Genomic DNA, 22,175 nt, shown 5'->3' with positions numbered 1-22,175 from the left:
GCTGGGTCATCTGATTTGCCAAAGACTAACCAGGTTCCAGGACTTCCCAGGTGGCTCAGTGGTAAAGCATCCACCTGTAATGCAAGAGACTACCTGCAATGAAGAAGACTCAGTTTTGATCCCTGAGTCGGGAAGATCCCCTGGAGAAGGAAATGGCAACCTACTCCAGTATTCTTGCCTGGGAAGTCCCATGGAAAAAGGAGCCTGGCGGGCTACAATCCATGGGGTTGCAAAAGCATTGGACACAACTTAGCAAATAAAGAACAATAGCAATCAGGTACCAACTTTGGCACATGGACCAGGGATGTCACATAGCTAACAGTGTATCGCCACTGCCCTTTCCCAAGCCCATGACCCAAGTGGCTAATTTAACACAGATTTGTCCATACTGAACCTGAATCTGACCTCAGTATCCTTTAGACTGACACCGAGATGGGATTTAGGGCTACCCTGGTGGCTCAGACGATAAAGAATCTGCCTGCAATGCAGGAGATGTAAGAGACTCAGGTTCAACCCCTGAATCAGGAACATCCCCAGGAGGAGGGCATGGCAACTCACTCCAATATTCTTGCCTGGAGAATCCCATGGACAGAGGAGCCTGGTGGGCTACAGTCCATGGGGTCCCAAAGAGTTGGACACAACTGTTTAACACTTTGGAGATGGTAAATAGGTCAAACGTAAGTTTGAATGCCTGTCCAAGACCCTTTTGGTTCTGACACAGACCTAGTACCTTCAAATTTACCCTTCTAGGAGATACCCACTTGGTTGGTCTGTACTCTAGGCCGGCAAGGGTTTGGCAGACAGGGGGACCCATCTGTCTCTTGCATTCAGGCCTCCAAAGCCCAACTGGCCCTGGATTTTTAATCTCTGACCAGAGAGGACAAGATGGAGTCTAGCCAGATTCCCAGCCCTCCTGGATGTCTCACATCTCCCCTACTTAAGATCTGGTTCTTTGCGTGCTGCCCCCTTGACCAAGAGGAGAAGCGGCTCCCCTCACCCTCACTGCCCAGCTCAGGGGGCCCAGGGGCTTGGTGGTACCCAAGTCATGAATGTGCATGAGGCTCACCTTCTGCTCCCTCACGTGGGAGCAGCCACAGCACTAGCAGCTGTGGGGTTAAATTTGCATGAGCTTTGCATGTAACTGTGGCTTTATTTTTGGAAGGGAGAAGGGCAGGTTGGGATTGGTGGGTAATCTGGTTCCTGGGGAGAACCGTCAATCAGCACTGCTAAGACACAAGCTGCCCACCGGGGATGGGGACGGAGGAAGGCTCAGCTGCAGTGCCCCAGCCTGCACACAAAAGGCGGCGGGGCAGAATGGCTTTTGATTCCTCCCCGGCAGTGGGAAGGAGAATTGCTTCCGATTGTTCACCCCGATGGTGTGACTCAGCCTGCCAGCGATTTTTCTTTCACTCTCTGCCTTTCCACGGAAACCAAGTACACTTAATTGAGAGCTGTGTGGGCCCCTGCTCCCCCTCAACCTCTCGTCTCGCTGCCCACGCTCACCACCCCCTCCCTCCTTCATCCTCGCCTCTCTTTCATTCATCAATTCACTCAAAAAAAAACAAAAAAAAGATGTACTGTGCTTTGCACGTGGAGCCCTCCAGGCAAGAAGAAACCAAGTGAGTGCTGGGAGGTTTGCAGACTGGGCTGAGATGATTAACCAGCTCCCTGGCTAACCTCTGCCCCAGCCCTGGCCCCAGCCCCTGCCCGACCTTCCTTTAGAGTGACAAATGGGAGGAGAGGTCAAGGACAGGAATACTAGCACTGGAATTCCAGATAAGGAAAGCTGAATCAGGCAACATGCTGTGGGGAGGGGCAGATGGGCCAGGGGGAGAGGCATCTTAAAAGGGGAGTCAATTAATCCTGGGCACGCGCCCCATTTAGCCCCGAGAGACCTCTGCTGGGGAGCTGGCTGGGGGCCCTCCCACCAGCCTGGTGCAGCCAGCAACCCTCCCCCTGCCGCCCCTCCCCCTGCCACCTCCCAGCCCCAGCTGGCAGATGCCACGAGACTGCTCTCACATCCTTGCAAGCCCCAGCTGCCCTTCTGGAGGCTGAGAGGCAGGTCTGGCGGCTGCCAGGTCCTCAGGACACCAGCCTGTCGCCACGGGGAGATAGCGGGAGATGGGGGTGGGGGGGGAGGTGGAAGTTGTGGGGGGTGCTGTAGTCCTTCCCTAAAGATTCACCCTTTTAACTTAAAGATACAGGAAGATCTAGTTCTAGCATCTTTCCATACTGCTTTATAATTCCACAAGCACTTGGTTTAAATTTATCCTGTGTGTACTGTTTTTACTGTGGTCAAGCATTTTTATAAATGTGGTTTCATTTAATCCTGATGGTTGCTCTGTGAGGTGTGGGTATCAGCTGTGCTTATATAACAGAAGGAAATAGAGATGCTGAAAGGTTCACTCTTCTGCCAGATGACAAAACAGACCCATCACTCTGTGATTCTCTGTTGAGGGCCTAACACAATAATGCAAGTAGAACAGGCTCCATGGATGGGATCTGATAAATGTATATTTATCATGTATTATCATATATGAGGTTCTCTCCTGTGGACCCACAACCCAAAGGGGCAGGCAAGTCATAGCAGACAGGGCCAGACAGTGACCTGGTTGCTGGTGTCTGAGAGCTGGGGATGGGGTGGAGGGGTGTGGAGTGCAGAACCAGGATTAGAGCTCTGAGTACCTGACTTCTCAGCAAGTATCTGTCCATTATGGAGCTCCCCACAGAGCATGACGTATCTGCAGGCTGTGAGGCTGCCAGCACCATTTGTGAACTGAGAAGCAGGAGGGAAGAATATAAGGAAAGGACAACGCCAGAAATGCGGTGACCTGACAGCCCAGACAGCATCTTCTGCCAGGGTGTCTGGAGGGTAGGGAGGGGGACAGTATGTTAGCTTGTGCATGGGTGCTAAGTCACTTCAGTTATGTCTGATTCTTTGTGATGCTATAGACTGTAGCCCTCCAGGCTCCTCTGTCTATGGGATTCTCCAGGCAAGACTACTAGAGTGGATTGCCTTGTCTTCTTCCAAGGGATCTTTCCCACCAAGGGACTGAACCCACATTTCTAATGTCTCCTGCATTGGCAAGTGGGTTCTTTACCACTAGTGCCACCTGGGAAGCCCATCTTAGCTCAGACTGCTATAACAAAGTAGCCACAGCCTGGGGGAGTTAAACAATAGACATTTACTTCTCATAGTTCTGGAGGCTGGAACATCCCAGATCAAGGCATTGGCAGATTCTGTCTCTGGTGAGACCTCTCTGCTTAGCTTATAGATGGCTTTTTTTTTTTCTTTAGATGGCTGACTTTTTACTGTGTCCTCACATTGGGTGTGGTTGGGGACAAGGGAATAGGAAAGAGACAAAAAACAGGTACTCTCTGATCTTTTCTTATAAGGGCACTAATCCCATCATAAGGACCCCACCCACATGTTCATCTAAAACTAATTACCTCCCAACACCATCACTTTTGGCTTCAACATATGAATTTTAGTGGGACACAGACATTCATAAGGGCTTCCCAGATGCCATTAGTGGTAAAGAACACACCTACCAATGCAAGAGACCCAAGTTTGATCCCTGGGTCAGGAAGATCCCCTGGAGAAGGAAATGGCAACCCATTCCTGTATTCTTGCCTGGAAAATCCCACGGACAGAGGAGCCTGGTGGGCTGCAGTCCATGGGGTCACAAAGAATTGGACATGACTGAAGCGACTGCATGCACGCAAGCATTCACAGCAGACAATTATCTCACTCCTATATAAGAGAAAAAATTAAAAATTTATCATATGCTGGAGTCAGAGAGCTGGCTTTAATCCAGCAAATTCCTGCTAGTTCGTCTTGCATCTTTAGTTAAATTGGTGCTACCTTTTAAACTCTCTCTAAGTGTCTCTGTCTTATCTTTCAACTCAACCATTGAAAACAGATACTCTGCTTTTTCTTGGGTTGGCCAAAAAGTTCATATTGCAGAAGAACCTGAATGAACTTTTTGGGCAACTCAGTATTTCTTTGTTTTGGCCCCCGGTTTGAACAGGACTGGGAGGTCAAGGAGAGGGTAAATTTCTTTCTTCCCAAGGTGACCAGTTGACTTCCAGTGAAGTCCAAGAGATGGAAGTTTGGGTTGAAACCAGACTTGGGTTCTAGTTTTGTAGACTTGGCTTCTAGTCTGCATGTATGGGACCCCAGCTGAAGTCACCTAGCCTCCCTGCTGAGCTTGGCCAGTAAAGCCTGAGCTCTCTGTGAACTGATTTCATTAAAAATATGTATTGTGTTCTCAGCACTGTTCACCATACCATGTGAGATACAAGGAAGCTTTGGGGTGCCATCCCAGCCTTTAAGGAAGTTTAAAGATCCTTCACTTCTGAAAAACTCAGTAATGCAAGAGCTGTCTGCAGGCTGTGCACGCTGAGTACCAAATGAGCTGAGTAGCAGCTCTGGGCCCAGAGTGGGGGGCTTCCTGTGGTCAATGGGGCTTCTCACAGTAGAGAGAAAAGAGCCAGGTCTGGAAACCAAGGCTTCCTTTCAAAGGAAGCTGAGGTTGGGACTTCCCTGGTGGTCCAGGGGTAAAGACTCCATGCTCCTAATGCAGAGTGCATGGTTCGATCCCTGGTTGGGGAACTAAGATTCTGCATGCTGCATGTTGCAGCCTTAAAAAAAAAATTAAAGAAAAAAGAAAAGGAAGCTGAGGTTTCACAACCACATTCAAGTTCTATGTGAGAGGACTTGTCCCCTCCTTCTCAACACCCAATGCTTGCACATGGTGTACCCTGAGGACCATGTGGATGAATAATAGTGAGTGTGAAGTTTGCTAAGTACCACAGATGGAACTGAACATAAGAACGCAAAGGTGTGGTTCCCAAGATTAGCAATTGTCCTGGGCTGGTGATGCAGGCAGAGTTCCAGTCCCAGCCCAGCAGTCACCAGCTATTCCTGGAGGCCAGCCAGCCCTGCCACCCAGGGCTGGGGCCCACGCAGAGCCTACAGCAGCTTCCTCTGCCTTCTCCGGCACCAAACCCACAGGCTGAGCATCTCTGAATGGAGCATGCCGCCCGCCCACAGGACAGAATCTCATTTGTATCAGGCAGCCTTACACACACATACACACACACACACACACACACACACACACACTCACTCCATACCTCCTCCTTACACATGTGGCTCACATAAAGCAGGAACTGCCCACCCTTCATCTGGAAAATGGATTCCAATTGGTCCTGTGCTCTGGATAGAATGGAAAGGATATTAGTTTCAGGTCCGGAAGTTGTGATGTGACCTTGGGCAAGTCCCTTCCCTGCTCTGGGACTTCCATGTCACCTCTGGGCGGTGAAGGAATTGGGGTAAAGGTCCCACGTGGCTCCAGAGTCTGGGATTTGACCAGGGAAGATGTTACCCTTGGCATCCAGGCTGCCTTGAGTGAGGAAGAGCAACTTCATCACTTGCAGCGGAGGACCTGTTTGGCCAAGGCTCCTCCGAGTCCCTCCCTCCTGCCTCTGCTGTGCTGGTGACACTCTCTTGTTAATAACAGCAGGTGTGCCCCTCCCCCACCCCAGGGTAATACTCGAGGTATGATTTGGAGATGCTCCTCCCAGCTCCTCCCGCTCTTGGCGCCCTCCTCTAATGTTTTGGCCCATAAGGGTCTCAGATGCTTCCTCTCCTCCAGGATTTCAACTTAAGAGGGCGGGGAGTGGCTTTAAAAACTAAACAGCTTCCAAGACTCAGAGAAAAATGAACCTTAGAAAAATTCCCACACATGTGGAGAAGTAATCACCTAACAGAGGGTTCTTGTAATGAAATGCGAACATCTGAGCAGGGACTGGTGAAGGACATGTGAGGATCACTGCCCCCACAGGCAAGGTTAGAGCAGGTTGCCATGCCCTTCTCAAGGGGATCTTCCTGACCCAGAGATCAAATCTGGGTCTCCTGCATTGCAGGCAGATTCTTTACCATCTGAGTCACCTAGAAGCCCAAAGGAAAGATACAAATGGATCCCGAGTATAAAGCATTGACTAAAGCAACCAAGGTTGCAGAGTGATACACACAACAGGATATGATTTCTTTTAGCTTCGCTAGGCACTTGGGCTTCAGTAGTTGTGGCGCACCAGTTTAATTGCTCCGTGACATGTGGGATCTTAGTTCCGCCACCAGGGATTGAACTCTCACTCCCTGCATTGGAAGGTAGATTCTTAACCACTGGACCACCAGCTAAGTCCCAGGATACCATTTCTATAAAGTAAAAATCAAATCAGTACATAGACTCTTCTCATATGTGAAGAATGCATTTAATGATAAACACACGCACAAAAGTCATGATAAGGATTCCCCCTGGGGAGGAAGAGATGGGGCAGGAAAAAGGAGCAGGGAAGGGGGATTTCCACTTGCAGATGTTTTATTTCCGTAACAGATATGACAACATTTTAACAGTTGTCAGTTCTGCATGAGTTACTTAGGTGATTTTTATAGGATTTCAGTATTTTAAAAATCAATTAAAATTAGAATTGAATAGAAGAAAGCTTTAATAATGGCCCATCAGGAACTGGAGTAAGCTTTGGTGAAAATCTTGCCTGAGAGAGCCTTATTCATCCCCTGGTAGGTAGGTAGGTAGCTGCCCACTCCAACTAGCCTTTTACCTTATGACTCCCTTTGAAGTAGGTCTGAGATATGTCCAAGTCATGGGATCCTGAGTGTAGGAGGTGGGGGGCTGCACTGAGGTGACATACAATTCTTTTAGTTCACTTCCTCCCCTGCTTCTGAAGAGAAGCAGGGAGTCATTAGTTAAGTCAATGACCTAAGGCAAGTTATTCATTCTGGCTTCCCTGGTGGCTCAGATGGTAAAGAATCCACCTGCAATGCAGGAGACCTGAGTTCAATCCCTGGGTTGGGAAGATCCCCTGGAGAAGGGCATGGCAACCCCCTCCAGTATTTTTGCCTGGAAAAGTCCATGGACAGAGGAGCCTGGAGAGCTATAGTCCACGGGGTCACAGAGTTGGACACGACTTAGCGACTGCTCCTTTACCTGGAACTCCAAAGCTCATGTTTGATCCCCCAGAGCAGGATGTATTCATCTGTTTTTAAACTAGGTCCATCAAGGGGTGTTTGGGGTCAAGGAATTCTAAGACATGATAGTCAAAATGTTGGAGTGGGGTGGGGGTGTGGGAGGTGACATTTTTGTGAGAAGGGTGTGGATAGCTCTCAGGAGATCTTAGGAGATTAAATTCTCAGATTTCAGAGAAGAGATGAACTGAATCTAGCCCCTCATGTTCTGGTTGGAAAATGAGCCCAGCTTTGCACCAGCTGAGGGGAGGTTTGTTATATCTTGCAGCCCAGTCTCTGTCTACACCCAAGTTCATGGGTTCTGTGCGAGACAAGCCATCATGCTGAGACTTCTGTGTCCAGGCCAGAGTCTGTACTGGGGGTGCAGCCCCATGGTGCTTCTCAAATAAACCCTATTGTATAATGGAATATCTCAGAGAACTGTCCTGGATGACAGTGAGAAATCATACAATAACCAGAGTTGGTGATTTTTCTGGTATATTCTAAGCTCTCACTTCCTTTCATGATAAAGCCCTGTGACAGGGCAAATGTGGTTACTTCCATTTTACAAGTGAGAAAACGGAGGTACAGAGCTTAAACCACTTACTAAAGTCACACTGCAAAAGTGGCAGACCTGAGGCTCTAAATCTCATGTCTTCTTTCTGTTCCTCTAAATCCAGGTTTCTCAACCTTGGTACTACTGAGGGTTCAGGTCAGATAATTCTGTCCCGGGAGTTGTCCTGTGCTCTGGCCACCAGATGCCCATGGCACCCCTGGCCATGACAGTCAAAGAAGTCTTGTCTTCAGATATTGCCAGGTCACCACCCTGAAGACCCCTCTGCTCTAAACCCCTAAGCCCATTCCTGCATCAGAACCTAGGGACCATTCTACCAAAACCTTCATCAGCCTGGTTCTTCCTGAATACCATCTTCTCCAAGAACTTCTCTGGACACTGCAACTAAAGTAGAGAACACACACACACACATGCACATGCACACACACGCATGCACACATATGCACACACACACACACCCCTGACACTTTTATCTCTGGCTTTTCTTTTTTTTCCTCCTATGCATTTTCTCCTCTCCTTCCTTCCTCACCCTATTCCACCTGCACTTTGCATAGTACTTGGCCCTTGTCAGATGAGGAAGAAATATTTGTTGAATTAGTGACCCAATGGACACCTACACAGCAACCCCATCAGCTCAGCCCACAGGTGAGATTACTTGGAGCTCGCTGAGGACACACCCCATGGAGTGTGTTCTGGTGTGGGTGCCTTCCCCATCTCCATGGGTACTGGAGGAGAATTCTTCAGTGTTCAGCAAGGGCTCCCCCTCCTCCAGCAGCAGAAGCACAGCCCGGGGTGCCCTGGATAGAGGCACCTGGTGGGAGAGTGCTGAGAAGAACATAGAGATGCCCTATAGCCTGGCCTGGGTGGTGATGGGGAGAGGGTAAAGGAAGGAGAGAAGTCAGGGAATGACCTGGACTGAGAACGAAGGAGGCATGAGAAGGAGCACTGTGGCTGGAGGCTAGCATCCTGATCTTGTAGGTGGTCTCTGCAGACAAAGAGGGCAGACAGGAGGGCAGCTGTGTATCCTCACTTTCCCCAGGCAGGAAGTCTGGGATTGGTGTGGACAAAGATCCATATAGTTAAGGCTATGGTTTTTCCTGAGTCATTTACAGATGTGAGAGTTGGAGCATAAAGAAGGTTGATAGCCGAAGAATCGATGCTTTTGAACCATGGTCCTGGAGAAGACTTGAGAGTTCCTTGGATAGCCAGGAGATCAAACCAGTCAATCCTAAAGGAAATCAATCCTGAATATTTATTGGAAGGACTGAAGCTCCTATACTTTGGCCACCTGATGTGAAGAATAGACTCTTTGGAAAAGACCCTGATGCTGAGAAAGATTGAAGGCAGGAGAAGGGGTGACAGAGAATGAGATGGTTGGATGGCATCACTGACTCCATGGACATGAATTTGAGCAAACTCTGGGTCACAGTGAAGGACAGGGAAGTCTGGCTTGCTGTAGTCCATGGGATCACAAAGAGTCCACACGACATAGTGACTGAACAACAACAAAAGGCCTTAGCTGCTTCTCCCCTCGGTGTGAGATGAAGGGGAAGTAGTAATATTTCTCACCTTCCCAAGTCCTGACAGACCCCTTTTCGTGTTTGTGTCTCTAGCTCCATATTCCAGAAAGGCAGGAATGTGTCACCCTGGTGTGAGCCCTGGTTAAAAGAGTACAAGACGGATGGGGAGGGAGCAACTGGCATGGGAGTAGCAGTAGCTCAAAGTCCAGGGCTTCCAGGGCTCCGGAGTCCCTGCCTTTCCTGGTGCAGCAGCCATCCTTGGTGGGGAAGGTCACATGGCAGGGTGGGGAGGCTCTGGCACTTCTAGGGGCAAGTCCCCTCAGTTCCCTGGGGCCAGATTCTGAGAAGTGTACCCTAGGGGCTCCTTTACCACCACCTCTTCTTGGCTGTTCTTCTCTTTCCTGTCTTAAAGTCTAATGCTTGCTGGATTTCTTTTGTAACATCCATGGAGACCACAGAGCTCACATAATTGAGCCCAGCCTGAGGAGCTGTGGCTCCTTTACCTTTTCCTCTCCAGTCCTTCTTGCCTCTTCCTTTCCCCTTCTGCAGTCTCCAAGATCTGTGTGGTTGCTCACTTTCATCCCACATCCCACACTCTCGGCCAATGAGGATTTCTTTCCTAGGAAGAAAAATGTGCCCTTCCCCTTGCCTGCCTGAGGGCAGAGACAATGAGTCTGGTAGGGGGTGGGGGGGGGAAGACCCAAGATTTGGGAACTAGGATGGATCACGGCCAGGTTTTCTGTGATGCTCTCTCCAAGTTGAAAACCGAACAAGTCTAGACATTTAAAGGTAATTAAGTTAGCTTCAGATGTATCTGGGGGAGAATCTCAAACTTCAAAGCTCTTCTGTGTGTTAAGACCCAGGGAATGGAGAGCAGAGGCTCCAGGGCTAAGGGACAGAAATGCTCTCAGGATCAGAGCCAGCATCCTTCACCCACTCCATGCCTTTGCTCCCCGGCATCATTTGTCTTCTCCCTCTCAGTCCCCTGGGGCCAGCACAGTGCTTGCCCTTCACGCATCTTCCAGGCTACCGTTCAGGTCAGTGAAGGAGCTCATCTATACCTAAAACCTTGTCTTCTGCCCAGTTGGGAAATGAAGCTATGGCTGGAGGCCACGAGCTTAATTTCCTCTCCTGACTTTATTTCTGTCAACCCTTGAAACTGACCTGCCTTCCAGGACAGGACCCCTAATATCTCAGGGGGCTTCCCAGGTGGCACAGTGGTAAAGAATCCACCCGCAATGCAGGAGCTGCTGGAGATGCAGGTTCGATCCCTTGGTTGGGAAAATCTCTGGAATAGGAAGTGGCAACCCACTCCAGTATTCTTACCTGGAAAATCTCATGGACAGGGGAGCCAAGCAGGTTACAGTCCATGGGGTCACAAAGAGTCAGCCTTGACTGAGCAACTAGGCACCCTATCTCTGAGCCTCTACCTATAGTCCTCAGCAATCTGCTCTCACGTGGAAATCATGGAATTTGGGTCTGGGTCCAAATCCCACCTTGGTCACTGGCCAGTTGAATGACAAAGGGCGAGTCATCTAACCCCTCTGATTTTTGCTTCATTTTCACCCTAGGAGTCTAGAGACAAAGTCTCTGCTCTCATAGAGCTGAAATTCTGGTGGTTATTATCATAAGTTAGCAGCAGATTATTATAGGTTAGCAGCAGTGACTTACTGTATGACACAGGGAACTCTACTCAATATTATATAACAACCTAAATGGGGAAAGAATTTGAAAAAGAATAGATACATGTATAGGTATAACTGAATTACTTTGCTATACACTTGAAACTAACACAACATTGTTAATCAATTATACTCCAGTATATAATAAAAAGCTTTGTTTTAAAAGATTTTGTTGTTATTCAATGTCCAATTCTTTGAGACCCCACGGACTTTGGTATGCCAGGCTCCTCTGTGTCTCACCATCTCCCAGAGTTTACTCAAACTCATGTCCATTGAGTCAGTGACGCCATCCAACCATCTCATTGTCTGCCATCCCCTTCTCTTCCTGCCCTCATTCTTTCCAAGCATCAGGGTCTTTTCCAATGAGTCAGCTCTTTGCATCGGGTGGCAAAAATACTGGAGCTTCAGCTTCAGCATCAGTCCTCCCAATGAATACTCAAGGTTTATTTTCTTTAGAATTGACTGATTAAATCAAGTGTTGTGAAGGAAATAAACAGATTGGTTCTAACAGAGAGGAATAGGGGAAATGGATTTTTCTATGAGTAGCTAGGAAAGCCGTGGAGGTGATATTTGAATTGAAAACTAAAGCGTGAGAAAGGGAAATTTGTGTGAAGAGGAAGAGCTAAGGGAAGAGAGTTGTCAGCAGAGGCAACAGCAGGCATGAAAGCTCCTCACTGAGAAGAGGTTTGGTATGTTCCACCAGCAGAAAAAAACCAATGTGGCCATCACTGAAGTGAGGAGACTGGAGTGGTGGGCAAATCAGGGACTGCCGAACCCGCTGAACTCGTGAGGAGCCTGCTTCACTCTACGAGCAATGGGAAACCTTGAAAGGTTATCACCTGCAAGCAGGAGGACTGCGACACTCCAGATGCTTAGGATGAGCAGATGGGGAAAAGATAAAAATGGAGGCTGTCTCGGGGTCCAAGTGAAAGGAGATGGCGGTGCAGCAAGAGAGCTGCAAACAGATTCGTTTTGTTTTTTTTTCTAACTTTATTGAAGTATAGTTGATTTACAGTGTTAATTTCTGCTGTAGAGCAAAATGATTCAGTTATCGGTATTTTTTTTTTCATTTTCTTTTCCATTATGGTTTATCACAGGATATTGAATATAATTCCCTGTGCTATACAGTAGGAACTTGTTGTTTATCCATCCTATACACACTAGTTTGAATCTGCTAATCCCAAACTCCCAATGTATCCTTCCCTCACCCTCTCTTGGCAACCACAAGTCTGTTCTGCGTGTCTGCGAGTCTGTTTCTGTTTGTATATACGTTCATTTGTGTCATAATTTAGATTCCACACAGAAGTGTTATTCATATGGCATTTGTCTTTCTCTGTCTGGCTTACTTCATTTAGTATGATAATCTCTAGGTTCATCCATGTTACTGCGAATGGCATTATTTCATTCCTTTTGATGGCTGAGTAATATTCTATTGTATATACGTACCACCTCTTCTTTATCCATTCCTATCTGTTGATGGACAGCTGGGTCGCTTCCATGCTGGCTGTTGTAGATAGTGCCGCAGTGAACACCGGGGTGTGTGCATCCTTTCAGGTAGACATCCTATAGCAGGATTGCTGGATCATATGGCAACTCTGTTTTTCATTTTTTGAGGAACCTCCATGCTGTTTTCCATAGAGGCTGCACCAGTTTATGTTCCCATCAGCAGTATAAGGTTCCCTTTTCTCCATACCCGCTCCAGCATTTGTTATTTGTAGGCTTTTTAATGATGGTCCTTTTGAGCAGTGTGAGGTGGTACCTCACTGTGGTTTTGATTTGCATTTCTCTGATTATTAGCAATGATGAGCATTATTTTGTGTGCCTGTTGGCCATCTGTATGTCTTCTTTGGAAAAATGTCTATTTAGATCTTCTGCCCATTCTTCAATTAAGTTTGTTCATTTTTTATTATTGAATTGTATGAGCTGCAAACAGATTCATGTCACATATTTTCCTGGTATTATAGTTCTGTTCCAGCTATCACACACTTCTAGAAGGCACCCTAATCCTGTCTTTCAGTTCATCATGGACTCCCTGGACAGCACCTACCATGTGTGAGGCATTGCGCTTGACTTCTGTGAGTTTGCTTCATCCCCATACTGAACCTGTGAAATCCTGATTATTTCCATTTTGTGGAAAAGAAACCTCAGAGAGGTTAATTTTCAAACCCCAGTCTCTCTGATGCCATAGCCTATGGTATTATCTCTACAACACTGTCCATGCAGATGTTCACAAATGTGTAACTGGATGAGCAAAAAGTAAGTCACCAGTTGTCCAACTGGTAGAACATGCAGAGTGCACAAGAATCTTTTGGCCAAAAATAGCTTCCCAATATACGGACAGCAGTAAAATATTGTCTCCTAGGCCCCTGGGGCCTCAACTAACCAAGAGACGGATGACCTAGGGCATGAGAAACACATTTTGTCATTGTCAACTATTAACTTAGCAGAGGAACTTAATGCGCCTAAGTAGTGCTGTCAGGGAATGGGATGCAGGAAACGTGCATTTGGGGAGGAGAGAACTAGTTCTGGAAAATGAGATGTGGCCACTGAAGATAGCACAGGGCTGATGAATGCCTGGAGAGAACAATGATGATAATATAAATCATAGATACCAGTGAAAATACCTCCTATTCGTTGAGTGCCTACTATATACTAGGCTTTCAATAAATGTATCAGACCTATTAGCTTCTGGTAGGATCCAATAAACTGCTCGTAATGGCCCCATGAGGTATCATCATGTTTCCCTGATTCTAAGAGACCATCAACTTAATAAAAGCTTTTCATAGAAAAGCATATATTACACTTATGGAATGCTGTTTTGTTGTGTGGTGCTCTTATGATTGGAATATATGATGTGTTTATTCATATCATAGCTACTTTATTCTTCAAGATGACATGTTTGAATCTGAGCCTTCATCTTCAGAGTTTGAAGAATCTTCTGGCTCCCTCAGCTGTGCCCATAATACCCCCTTATCACCCACCTGGGATGTCTTCTGCCCCTTTCAATTGACAGGGTAATTTAGAGCAGAATAAAGAATGCGGGGTTCCTTCTGCATTTCCTATTTTATTAAACCTGCCGTGTCCCTCCCCTCCCCCCGCTTATTCATTGAATCATCTGTCTTTTGACTGACTGAGAAATACTCCTTCTCAATGCATGACAATCACACAGCATTTCCAAGCTCTGAAAATCAGGTGACCCAGGCTCGAGTGATTCGCCTCCATCCGCAAGAGTGCCCACGTTGCCTTCTAGTACATTCCTCTGTCTGGTTGACCAGCAAGGCCATTGTTATTGTTTTCAGCATTGATTATAAGATGCAGTCCTATTACTTAAAAAATTTTAAGTGTATCTTAGAATTGGTTTGTGACCCTGAAGGTAAAGATGTAAGAGAGTTTACCTACCACATTATAGCTGGCACGGAGCATAATTGGGAATCCAAACCAAGTCGACCATGTTACTATTCATTGTTCAAGGGTACAGTTGTGTCTCCCCTCTTCTTGTGAGCCCTCTCCAATCAGGCCTTTCTTTGCACCATTCCACCAAAACTTCTCTTGTCAAGGTCACTGGTGCCTCCACACAGCCAAATCCATTGACCGATTCTTAGTCACCACCTTAGTTCAGCATCACTTGACACCATCTTCATCCTTACCTTTCACCGGTCTCCTGCATGTCTGTCAGAGACTTCTTAGTGTCTCTTCCTCATTCCCACTCATCTTCCTCACCTCTGTGAACCAGTCCTCACATTTCTCTTGCCTTCCTGCCCTTGCTTTTTCATCTAGTCTCAGAACTAGCTCCGAGACTATGCACAAACAACTCATACAAGGAAATCTACAGCTTGCCCTGCTCCACACCCATCCTACTGCCTACTCCACATCACTGCTTGGATGTCTAATGGGCTTTGCAATCTTAATGTCTTAAACCAAAGTCCTATTTCCACCCCCACTTCATCCTAAACTGGTTCCTTTTGTGGTCTTTTGCATCTCAATAAATGGCAACTTACTTCTTCTGGATACTTGTATAAAAAACATTGAAGTCATCCTAGGTTCCACTCTTTCCCTCCCTGCATTCAATCTTTTAACTAGTACCATCAGCTCAACCTTAAAATTACATCAAAAATTGAATCCAGGGCTTCCCTGCTCACTCAGTGGTAAAGAATCCGCTTGCCCGTGCAGGAGACATGGGTTCAATTCCTGGTCTGGAAAGATCCCACATGTGGCAGAGCAACTAAGCCCATGTGCCACAAATATTGAGCCTGTGCTCTAGAGCCCAGGAGCTGCAACTACTGAGCCCATGTGCTACAGCTACTGATGCCTGTGTACCCCAGAGCCCATGCTCTGCAACAAGAGAAGCCACTGCAGTGAGAAGCCCGTGCACCACAACTAGAGAATAGCCTCCTCTCTCCACAACTAGAGAAAAGCCCGCAAAGTCGTGAAGACCCAGCACAGTCAAGAATAAATAAATAAAAATAAATAAAATTGAAAAAAATTGAATCCACAGCTACCACCCTAGCCTAGCCATGTTAGTCACTCACCTGCTTTAACAGGCCCAGCACTTCCACCCAAGCTCTTCAGTGGCTCTTTTCCATACGGCAGCCAGAGTGACCCTCCACAACCCAAGTCAGATCAAGTTGTCAGCTGCTTAAAGCCATCTGTGGGCTTCTTATCTCAGACTAAAGCCAAAACCCTTATGGCCAGTCAGGCTCTCTGTTGCCTGGCACCTACTAGCTCTCTGACGTCTGTGTCCTCCAAACCCCCCCTGCTAACTACCCTCCAGGCAGACTGGCCTCCTTGCTGGTCTCACAAATGCCCAACACATTCCACTCAGGGACTCAGGGCTTTGCACTTGGGGCTACCCCTGAGCTTCCTCTTTCTCCCCACAGGTCTCCACATAGCTTTCTCCCTCATTTTCTTGGGGTCTCTTCAAATGACACCAAACAGAGAGGCTTCCTTTGTATTCCCTGCATAAAACAACCACCTCTCCTTCCTGGTGGCTCAGACGGTAAAGAGTCTGCCTGCAGTGTGGGAGACCTGAGTTCGATTTCTGGGTTGGGAAGATCCCCTGGAGAAGGGAATGGCTACCCATTCTAGTATTCTCGCCTGGAAAATTCTATGGACAGAGAAGCCTTATGGGCTGTACTCTGTGGGGTCACAAGGAGTCTGACGGAGCAACTAATACAACAACAACAGAATTCCATCCCATTCACTTGGCTTTATTTCCCCCGTAGCAGACAGATCACTTGAAGTCACACACATTGATCTGCTTATGGCCAATCCACACTACACTACACACAAGCCCCATGAGTGCAGGGACTGTAACTGTTCCAGTCACCCCTGCATCCCAGTGCTGAGAAGAGAGCCATCTCAAGAAGATGCGGTACATATATACAATGGAATATTACTCAGCCATTAAAAAGAATGAAATAAGGCCATTTGCAGCAACATGGATGAATCTAGAAAGTATCATACTGAATGAAGTAAGTCAGACAAAGAAGGAGAAATAGCATGACATCCCTTTTATGTGGAATCTAAAAAGAAATGATACAAATGAACTGACTTACAAAACAGAAAAAGACTAACAGACTTAGAAAACAAACTCACAGTTGCTGGGGGGAAGGGATGGTTAAGGACTTGTAGAAGGTCATGTACACACTGCTATATTTAAAATGAATAACCAACAAAAACCTCTGTATACCACATGGAACTCTGCTCAATGTTATGTGCCAGCCTGGATGGGAGGCGGGTTTGAGTGGAGAATGGATACACGCGTATGTATGGCTGAGTCCCTTTGTTCACCTGAAACTATCACAACATTGTTAATCAGCTATACCCCAATACAAAATGTTTTTGGTGTTAAAAAATGAATAAAAATTAAAAAAAAAAAAAAAGAAGAGAGCCATCCCATAGTAGGCTTCTAGCAGATGTTTGCTGAATTAGAGGACAAAGGAAAAATGAGAGGGGAGCCCACTGAGACAGAGACAGGGCTGAGCCTCTGTTAGGGAAAACATGCATTTCTCTGCTGCCCAGATCTCGAGGTTGGTCACCAGTGGGGACGTGCCATGACCACCCCATCCAGGCTGACTTCTGCTTATGTCTCCTTCCAGGTCTCAGCTCTCCCAGGCTCTGTGAGGCTTCTGCTATGACTGCAGTCTCTTCTCGGAGCCAGGACTGCCCCTCGCCACCCCTGCCACGCCAGGTCCCCGCTCTGCCCCACCTGTCCTCGGCCCCCGTGTCGCCATGGGCAGTGTCAGCAGCCTCATCTCCGGCCATGGCTTCCACAGCAAGCACTGCCGGGCCTCGCAGTACAAGCTGCGCAAGTCTTCCCACCTCAAGAAGCTCAACCGCTACTCAGATGGGCTGCTGAGGTTCGGCTTCTCCCAGGACTCGGGGCATGGCAAGTCCAGCTCCAAAATGGGCAAGAGCGAAGACTTCTTCTACATCAAGGTCAGCCAGAAGGCCCGGGGCTCCCACCGTCCTGATTACACGGCCCTGTCCAGTGGGGACCTAGGGGGCCAGGCAGGGGTGGACTTTGACCCGTCCACCCCACCGAAGCTCCTGCCCTTCTCCAGTCAGCTGGAGATGGTAAGTGGAGGGGTCTCTGGTGTGGGTGGCTGGGTTGGAAAGGCAGGAAAGAGGCCTGGGGCTGAGAGTGGTGGTGGTGAAGGTCTTAAATGCTTACATCACTGAGAACGCGTACCTCACTGAGTGATGCAGAGAGGGCAGGGGTACTCACCCACACCAGAGAGCAAGATTGGACAAAGGAATGGACACATTGATCAGTCTTGTAATGCAAAAGTCCTGGGTGAGCTTTTAGCACAGAGCAATCGGAGAATGTAAGCCTTTCTGAACTCTGCTGGGCTGTAACTCAGGATTGCCAAGGCAGAATGCATAGCAGTGTTTTCAAGTGCATGGGAAGGGGGAGGGGCTCACTTACCATTTGTAAAAGCAGGTGGAGAGCCCACCTGAAGAGATCTGGCAGGCTGTCTTCTTAGAGGGCTCACAGAGGTGGGCTTTCTCCTCCTTTTCTGCTCTGGTGGGACAGCAGCTCTCACTCAAACCAGCCCCAGAGCATCTTTGGTGGGGTAAGAGCTGTGAGTTTGTTAGTTAGTTTTTTGCCATGCTGCGTGGCTTGCAGGATCTTAGTTCCCTGACCAGGAATGGAACGCACGCCCCCTGAAGTGGATATATGGAGTCTTAACCACTGGACCACCAGGGAAGTCTCTCGGGTTTGTCATCATCACCAATCCAGCAAGGATGAGGGCAGAGAGTTCCAGGTGCTCAGAAATCCACCCCTCGTCCCAGTTTAAGTTCTCATGGGTCCTGCCAGTCGATGCTATTCAGCACCCTGGCCTCACCTGGGAGGATGAATCTATGCATTGATATGCTAGGAAACGGCCCACATGTTGGATAGGGTTTTAAGCTTTTCAAAGTAAAGAGCTTGTAAACTTTGAAGTACTCTAATAATAAAAATGATGGCTTTAGGGAAAAGATTGTTATTTTAAGTGGTTCTCCTAACCATTGGGGGAGGCCACGGCCAGAGTTCCAGCTGCTGGCCAACTGGAAGTAATGGGGAAGAAGCAGGGATGAACTTCCCTGAGGACAGTGTGTCCAGCACCCTTACCTGCAGCACACGGAACCCCAGAACTCTGGCATGGGGGTCTCAGCCAGTGAACCTAAAAGGGCTGTCATCTCGGAGAAACTGGTGACAAACTGGTTGTTAGTTCACAAAACAAAGGGCCTGATGATCTTTAAGGACAGGCATGGAGGAATTCCTCCTCCTTGAGGGAGATTCACCACCTTTGGCCCCTTCAGAGTAACAGGTGAGGTCACCTGCAGCCCCCGACCAGGAAGGTGCCATGTGGCTGGCATGCATACCTGACTCAGGGCTCATCACAGGGAGATACAGGGTCAGTATGGCTGTTTTCCTCCCCAGGGTTCCGAGAAGGGTGCCATGAGACCCACGGCCTTCAAGCCGGTGCTGCCACGGTCAGGCACCATCCTCCACTCATCCCCTGAGAGCGCCGGCCACCAGCTGCATCCCGCGCCTCTGGACAAGCCCAAGGAGCAGGAGCTGAAACCCAGCCTGTGCTCCGGGGCACTGTCCGACTCCGGCCGGAACTCCATGTCCAGCCTGCCCACCCACAGTACCAGCAGCAGCTACCAGCTGGACCCGCTGGTCACTCCGGTGGGGCCCGCCAGCCGGTTTGGGGGCTCAGCCCACAACATCACACAGGGCATTGTCCTCCAGGACAGCAACATGATGAGCCTGAAGGCCCTGTCTTTCTCCGATGGGGGCAGCAAGCTGTCCCATGCAAGCAAGGACAAGGGTTCTGTGCGCTCCCCAATCTCCACGGACCAGTGCACCATCCAGGAGCTGGAGAAGCAGCTGCTGGAGAGGGAGGGTGAGCTGCAGAGGCTGCACCGCAGCTTCGAGGAGAAGGAGCTGGCCACCAGCCAACCTTACGAGGAGCGGCCTCGGCGCTGCAAGGACGAGCTGGAGGGGCTGGAGGCCAAGGGCAAGCTGAAGGTGGCCGCACAGAAGAGCCAGCGCGCCCAGCAGGTCCTGCATCTCCAGGTGATCCAGCTCCAGCAGGAGAAACGGCAGCTCCGGCAGGAACTCGAGAGCCTCATGAAGGAGCAGGACCTGCTGGAGACCAAACTCAGGTCTTACGAGAAGGAGAAGACCAGCTTTGCCCCGGCACTGGAGGAGACGCAGTGGGAGGTGAGGATGAGGGCATGGGCGGGGGGGCAGGCAGGTTCAGTACCTGCATTCCCCACCACTTTCTCCAGGTCTCCTCCAGGCTCTAGGCAACAGGGAGAAGTGTGAAGTCACTCAGTCGTGTCCGACTCTTTGCAATCCCATGGACTGTAGCCCGCCAGGCTTCTCTGTCTGTGGGGATTCTCCAGGCAAGATACTGGAGCAGGTTGCCATGCTCTCCTCCAGGGAATCTTCCCAACCCAGGGATCAAACCCAGGTCTCCTGCATTGCAGGCAGATTCTTTACCATCTGAGCCACCAGAGAAACCCAAGAATACTGGAGAGGGTAGCCTATCCTTTCTCCAGGGAATCTTCCCAACCCAGGAATCGAACCAGGGTCTCCTGCATTGCAGGCAGATTCTTCACCAGCTGAGCTACCAGAGAAACAGGAGTGGGAACACAGTTGCCCCGGAAAACTGGGCTGGAGTGTTGGCTTCCTGACCCAAAGAAAGGGCTCCCCAGTAAACCATGTTGGAGATTTTCTTAGTCTGGGCTTCTTCATCTCCCCAACCCCATGCCTCATGGCCAGAATTGAATTTACTAATTGAGTTTTTGGCTGAGAAACTGGAACAAGAGAACCAAGTCCCAGCCAGGCTGTCTGAGGGCCACCTCAGTGCATCTGCTCACAGAGGCTCTGCAGGACCGCAAACCATTCCTGCTTCATGATGGCCCCAAAGCCACAAAAGACCATAGCACCGTTTGTGATGTTTTTGCTTCATCTTTTTGTTGTTGCTGTTGTTTTCTTTATAGAAGGCTCTGTTTGCACTCTGAAAACGTCACAGTTCCAAAGCTGCAGGATTTTTTTTTTTTTTTAACTTTTTGGCTACAACATGGCATATGGGGTCTTAGTTCCCTGACCAAGGATCGAACCCAAGCTCCCTGCGTTGGGAGCATGGAGTCTCAATCATGGACCACCAGGGAAGTCCCTCATCTGTGACTTTTGAGGAAAGGGACTCCACCCACTGGTGGGAGTGGTCACATCTGTGCAGGTCTCAGGGACAGTTGGCCAGTCCTCATAGACGTGCAAGTGGAGCTTCTGTTTGGTGGGCTGTGATGGAAGCATAGAGTAGGAAGAACGAGGACTCTTATAAACATGCACATCCTCAGACACACCTGGAAATAAGGTTGCTGCACCTGGTCTCACTGGAGAACAGCCTAACCCCCACATCCTGCTCACTTTTCTCACCTGATGGGCCTCTAAAGGTGGTGCAGGGACCAGAAGAGGCGTGTGCATGGCATTCACCCTAAAGACTCCTGCCCGTGGAAGGGGCTGAGGGCTCACTGGGTCTGGTTTGACCAGCATCACCCCTAGCTGGAGGTGACACACCATCAGCCACACAGCCATCCGTCTGAACTGATCTCCTGTACTTATTCTGGAAATTAGAGCTCCGGGTGTTATCAAGGGTAGAGGAAAGAGATCCTTTCTGAGGAAGTGATGGGTAGAGGCACTAGACAGGTGGGTAGGGAGTGTCGCTTTCTGTTTGCCAGGTTCCCCAAAGAGGAAAGGACCTCAGCCATGGGACCAGTGCCTTCTTCTCATCAGTGTTGGTTCAGGAGACCCTTTCTCAGCCAGGACTTGGGAACACTTTGGCCCAGCTCAGCACATAAGCCAACGCTAGCATTATGCATCCATCCTTGCTTGTCTAATCCAGAACTAAGCTGGACATGGCTGTGACCTCATTCCCAGGTTATCCAGTCAGACTATTAGTAAAGCAATAAATGAAGTAAATTTTCACAAAAGCATAGAAATGTATTACAAACATATTTATAATAACAATAATTCATAGAGTGTTTATTAATGCCAGGCCTCAGGTCCTTTCATTTAACATTTACAACAGCCCTATGAAACTCAATTTAGAGTTAAGGACACTGAAGCACGGAGAACATTATAATAGCAAAGAGCTTGCTAGATGACTTGCCAGAGTCACCACATAACAGATATCAGAGCCAGGATCTGATCCTGAATTAGGTCCCAGAGTTCAGAGTTTTATGTTCATAATGCTTACTGTGCTAATGGATGCAGAATCAGCCGGGTCACTCTGGTAGAGCCAGGATTCAAAGCAAGGCCTCGTCCTCAGCCATGGCTCTGCTGCCCCCTCCATGGCACAAATCTAGGCTCACCCTCGGAAGGCTGTTTCAGTCCCAGCCAAGCATGGTGGTGGGGCTGTGCACACTTCAGAGGTGGTGCATGAGAGCAAGGGGTGGTTCTACCTCAAGAAGAAAAGAGGAAATATTAATACTTCCAGTCTTGTTCAAAGAATCTATTCTGTGGAGGCCCAGGCCCTGGCCTTAATTCTGGCCATCTTTCCTGCAGGCCGGCAGGAAATGCTTTTGTGACACAGCCAGCCAGATTGGCCTTGGACATATGACTCCCAATGACCAGGACTCCATAGACACATGGGTCTGAGTCAGTGTCATTAGTGTCATTAGTTTGGTTTGCTGCTCTTAGCCAACTTTTGATGGAGATTGAAGTAGAAATGGTGGGAGGCAGCAGGGAGAACAGTGGCTCATCATTTGTAAGATGCCAGCTGGGCACTGTCTCTGAGCCCAATTGGTTGCTGGGGTGCAGCCATGATTGTGTGAATATTGTCTTTATACCAAGAGGAAGGAGAAGAGAG

The 22,175-nt window shown here is 48.6% G+C and overlaps 1 protein-coding gene across 1 annotated transcript in view; it reads left to right on the top strand.

Moving 5' to 3' along the window:
* Window positions 1–22,175, top strand: part of LZTS1 (leucine zipper tumor suppressor 1) — a 65,091-nt gene that overhangs the window by 38,342 nt on the left and 4,574 nt on the right. Inside the window, exons 2-3 of the mRNA XM_081570886.1 lie at window positions 16,905–17,382; window positions 18,734–19,522. Of these exons, the coding sequence (XP_081427012.1) occupies window positions 17,038–17,382; window positions 18,734–19,522 (1,134 nt within the window). The 5' untranslated portion in view covers window positions 16,905–17,037. The remainder of the gene's footprint in view (window positions 1–16,904; window positions 17,383–18,733; window positions 19,523–22,175) is intronic.

This window comes from Giraffa tippelskirchi, chromosome 1 (assembly GCF_054371585.1).
Source record: "Giraffa tippelskirchi isolate mGirTip1 chromosome 1, T2T-mGirTip1v1.2.pri, whole genome shotgun sequence".
NCBI lineage: Eukaryota > Metazoa > Chordata > Mammalia > Artiodactyla > Giraffidae > Giraffa > Giraffa tippelskirchi.
The sequence above is the reverse complement of the archived record's forward strand: the minus strand, read 5'-3'. Positions and strand labels throughout refer to the sequence as shown.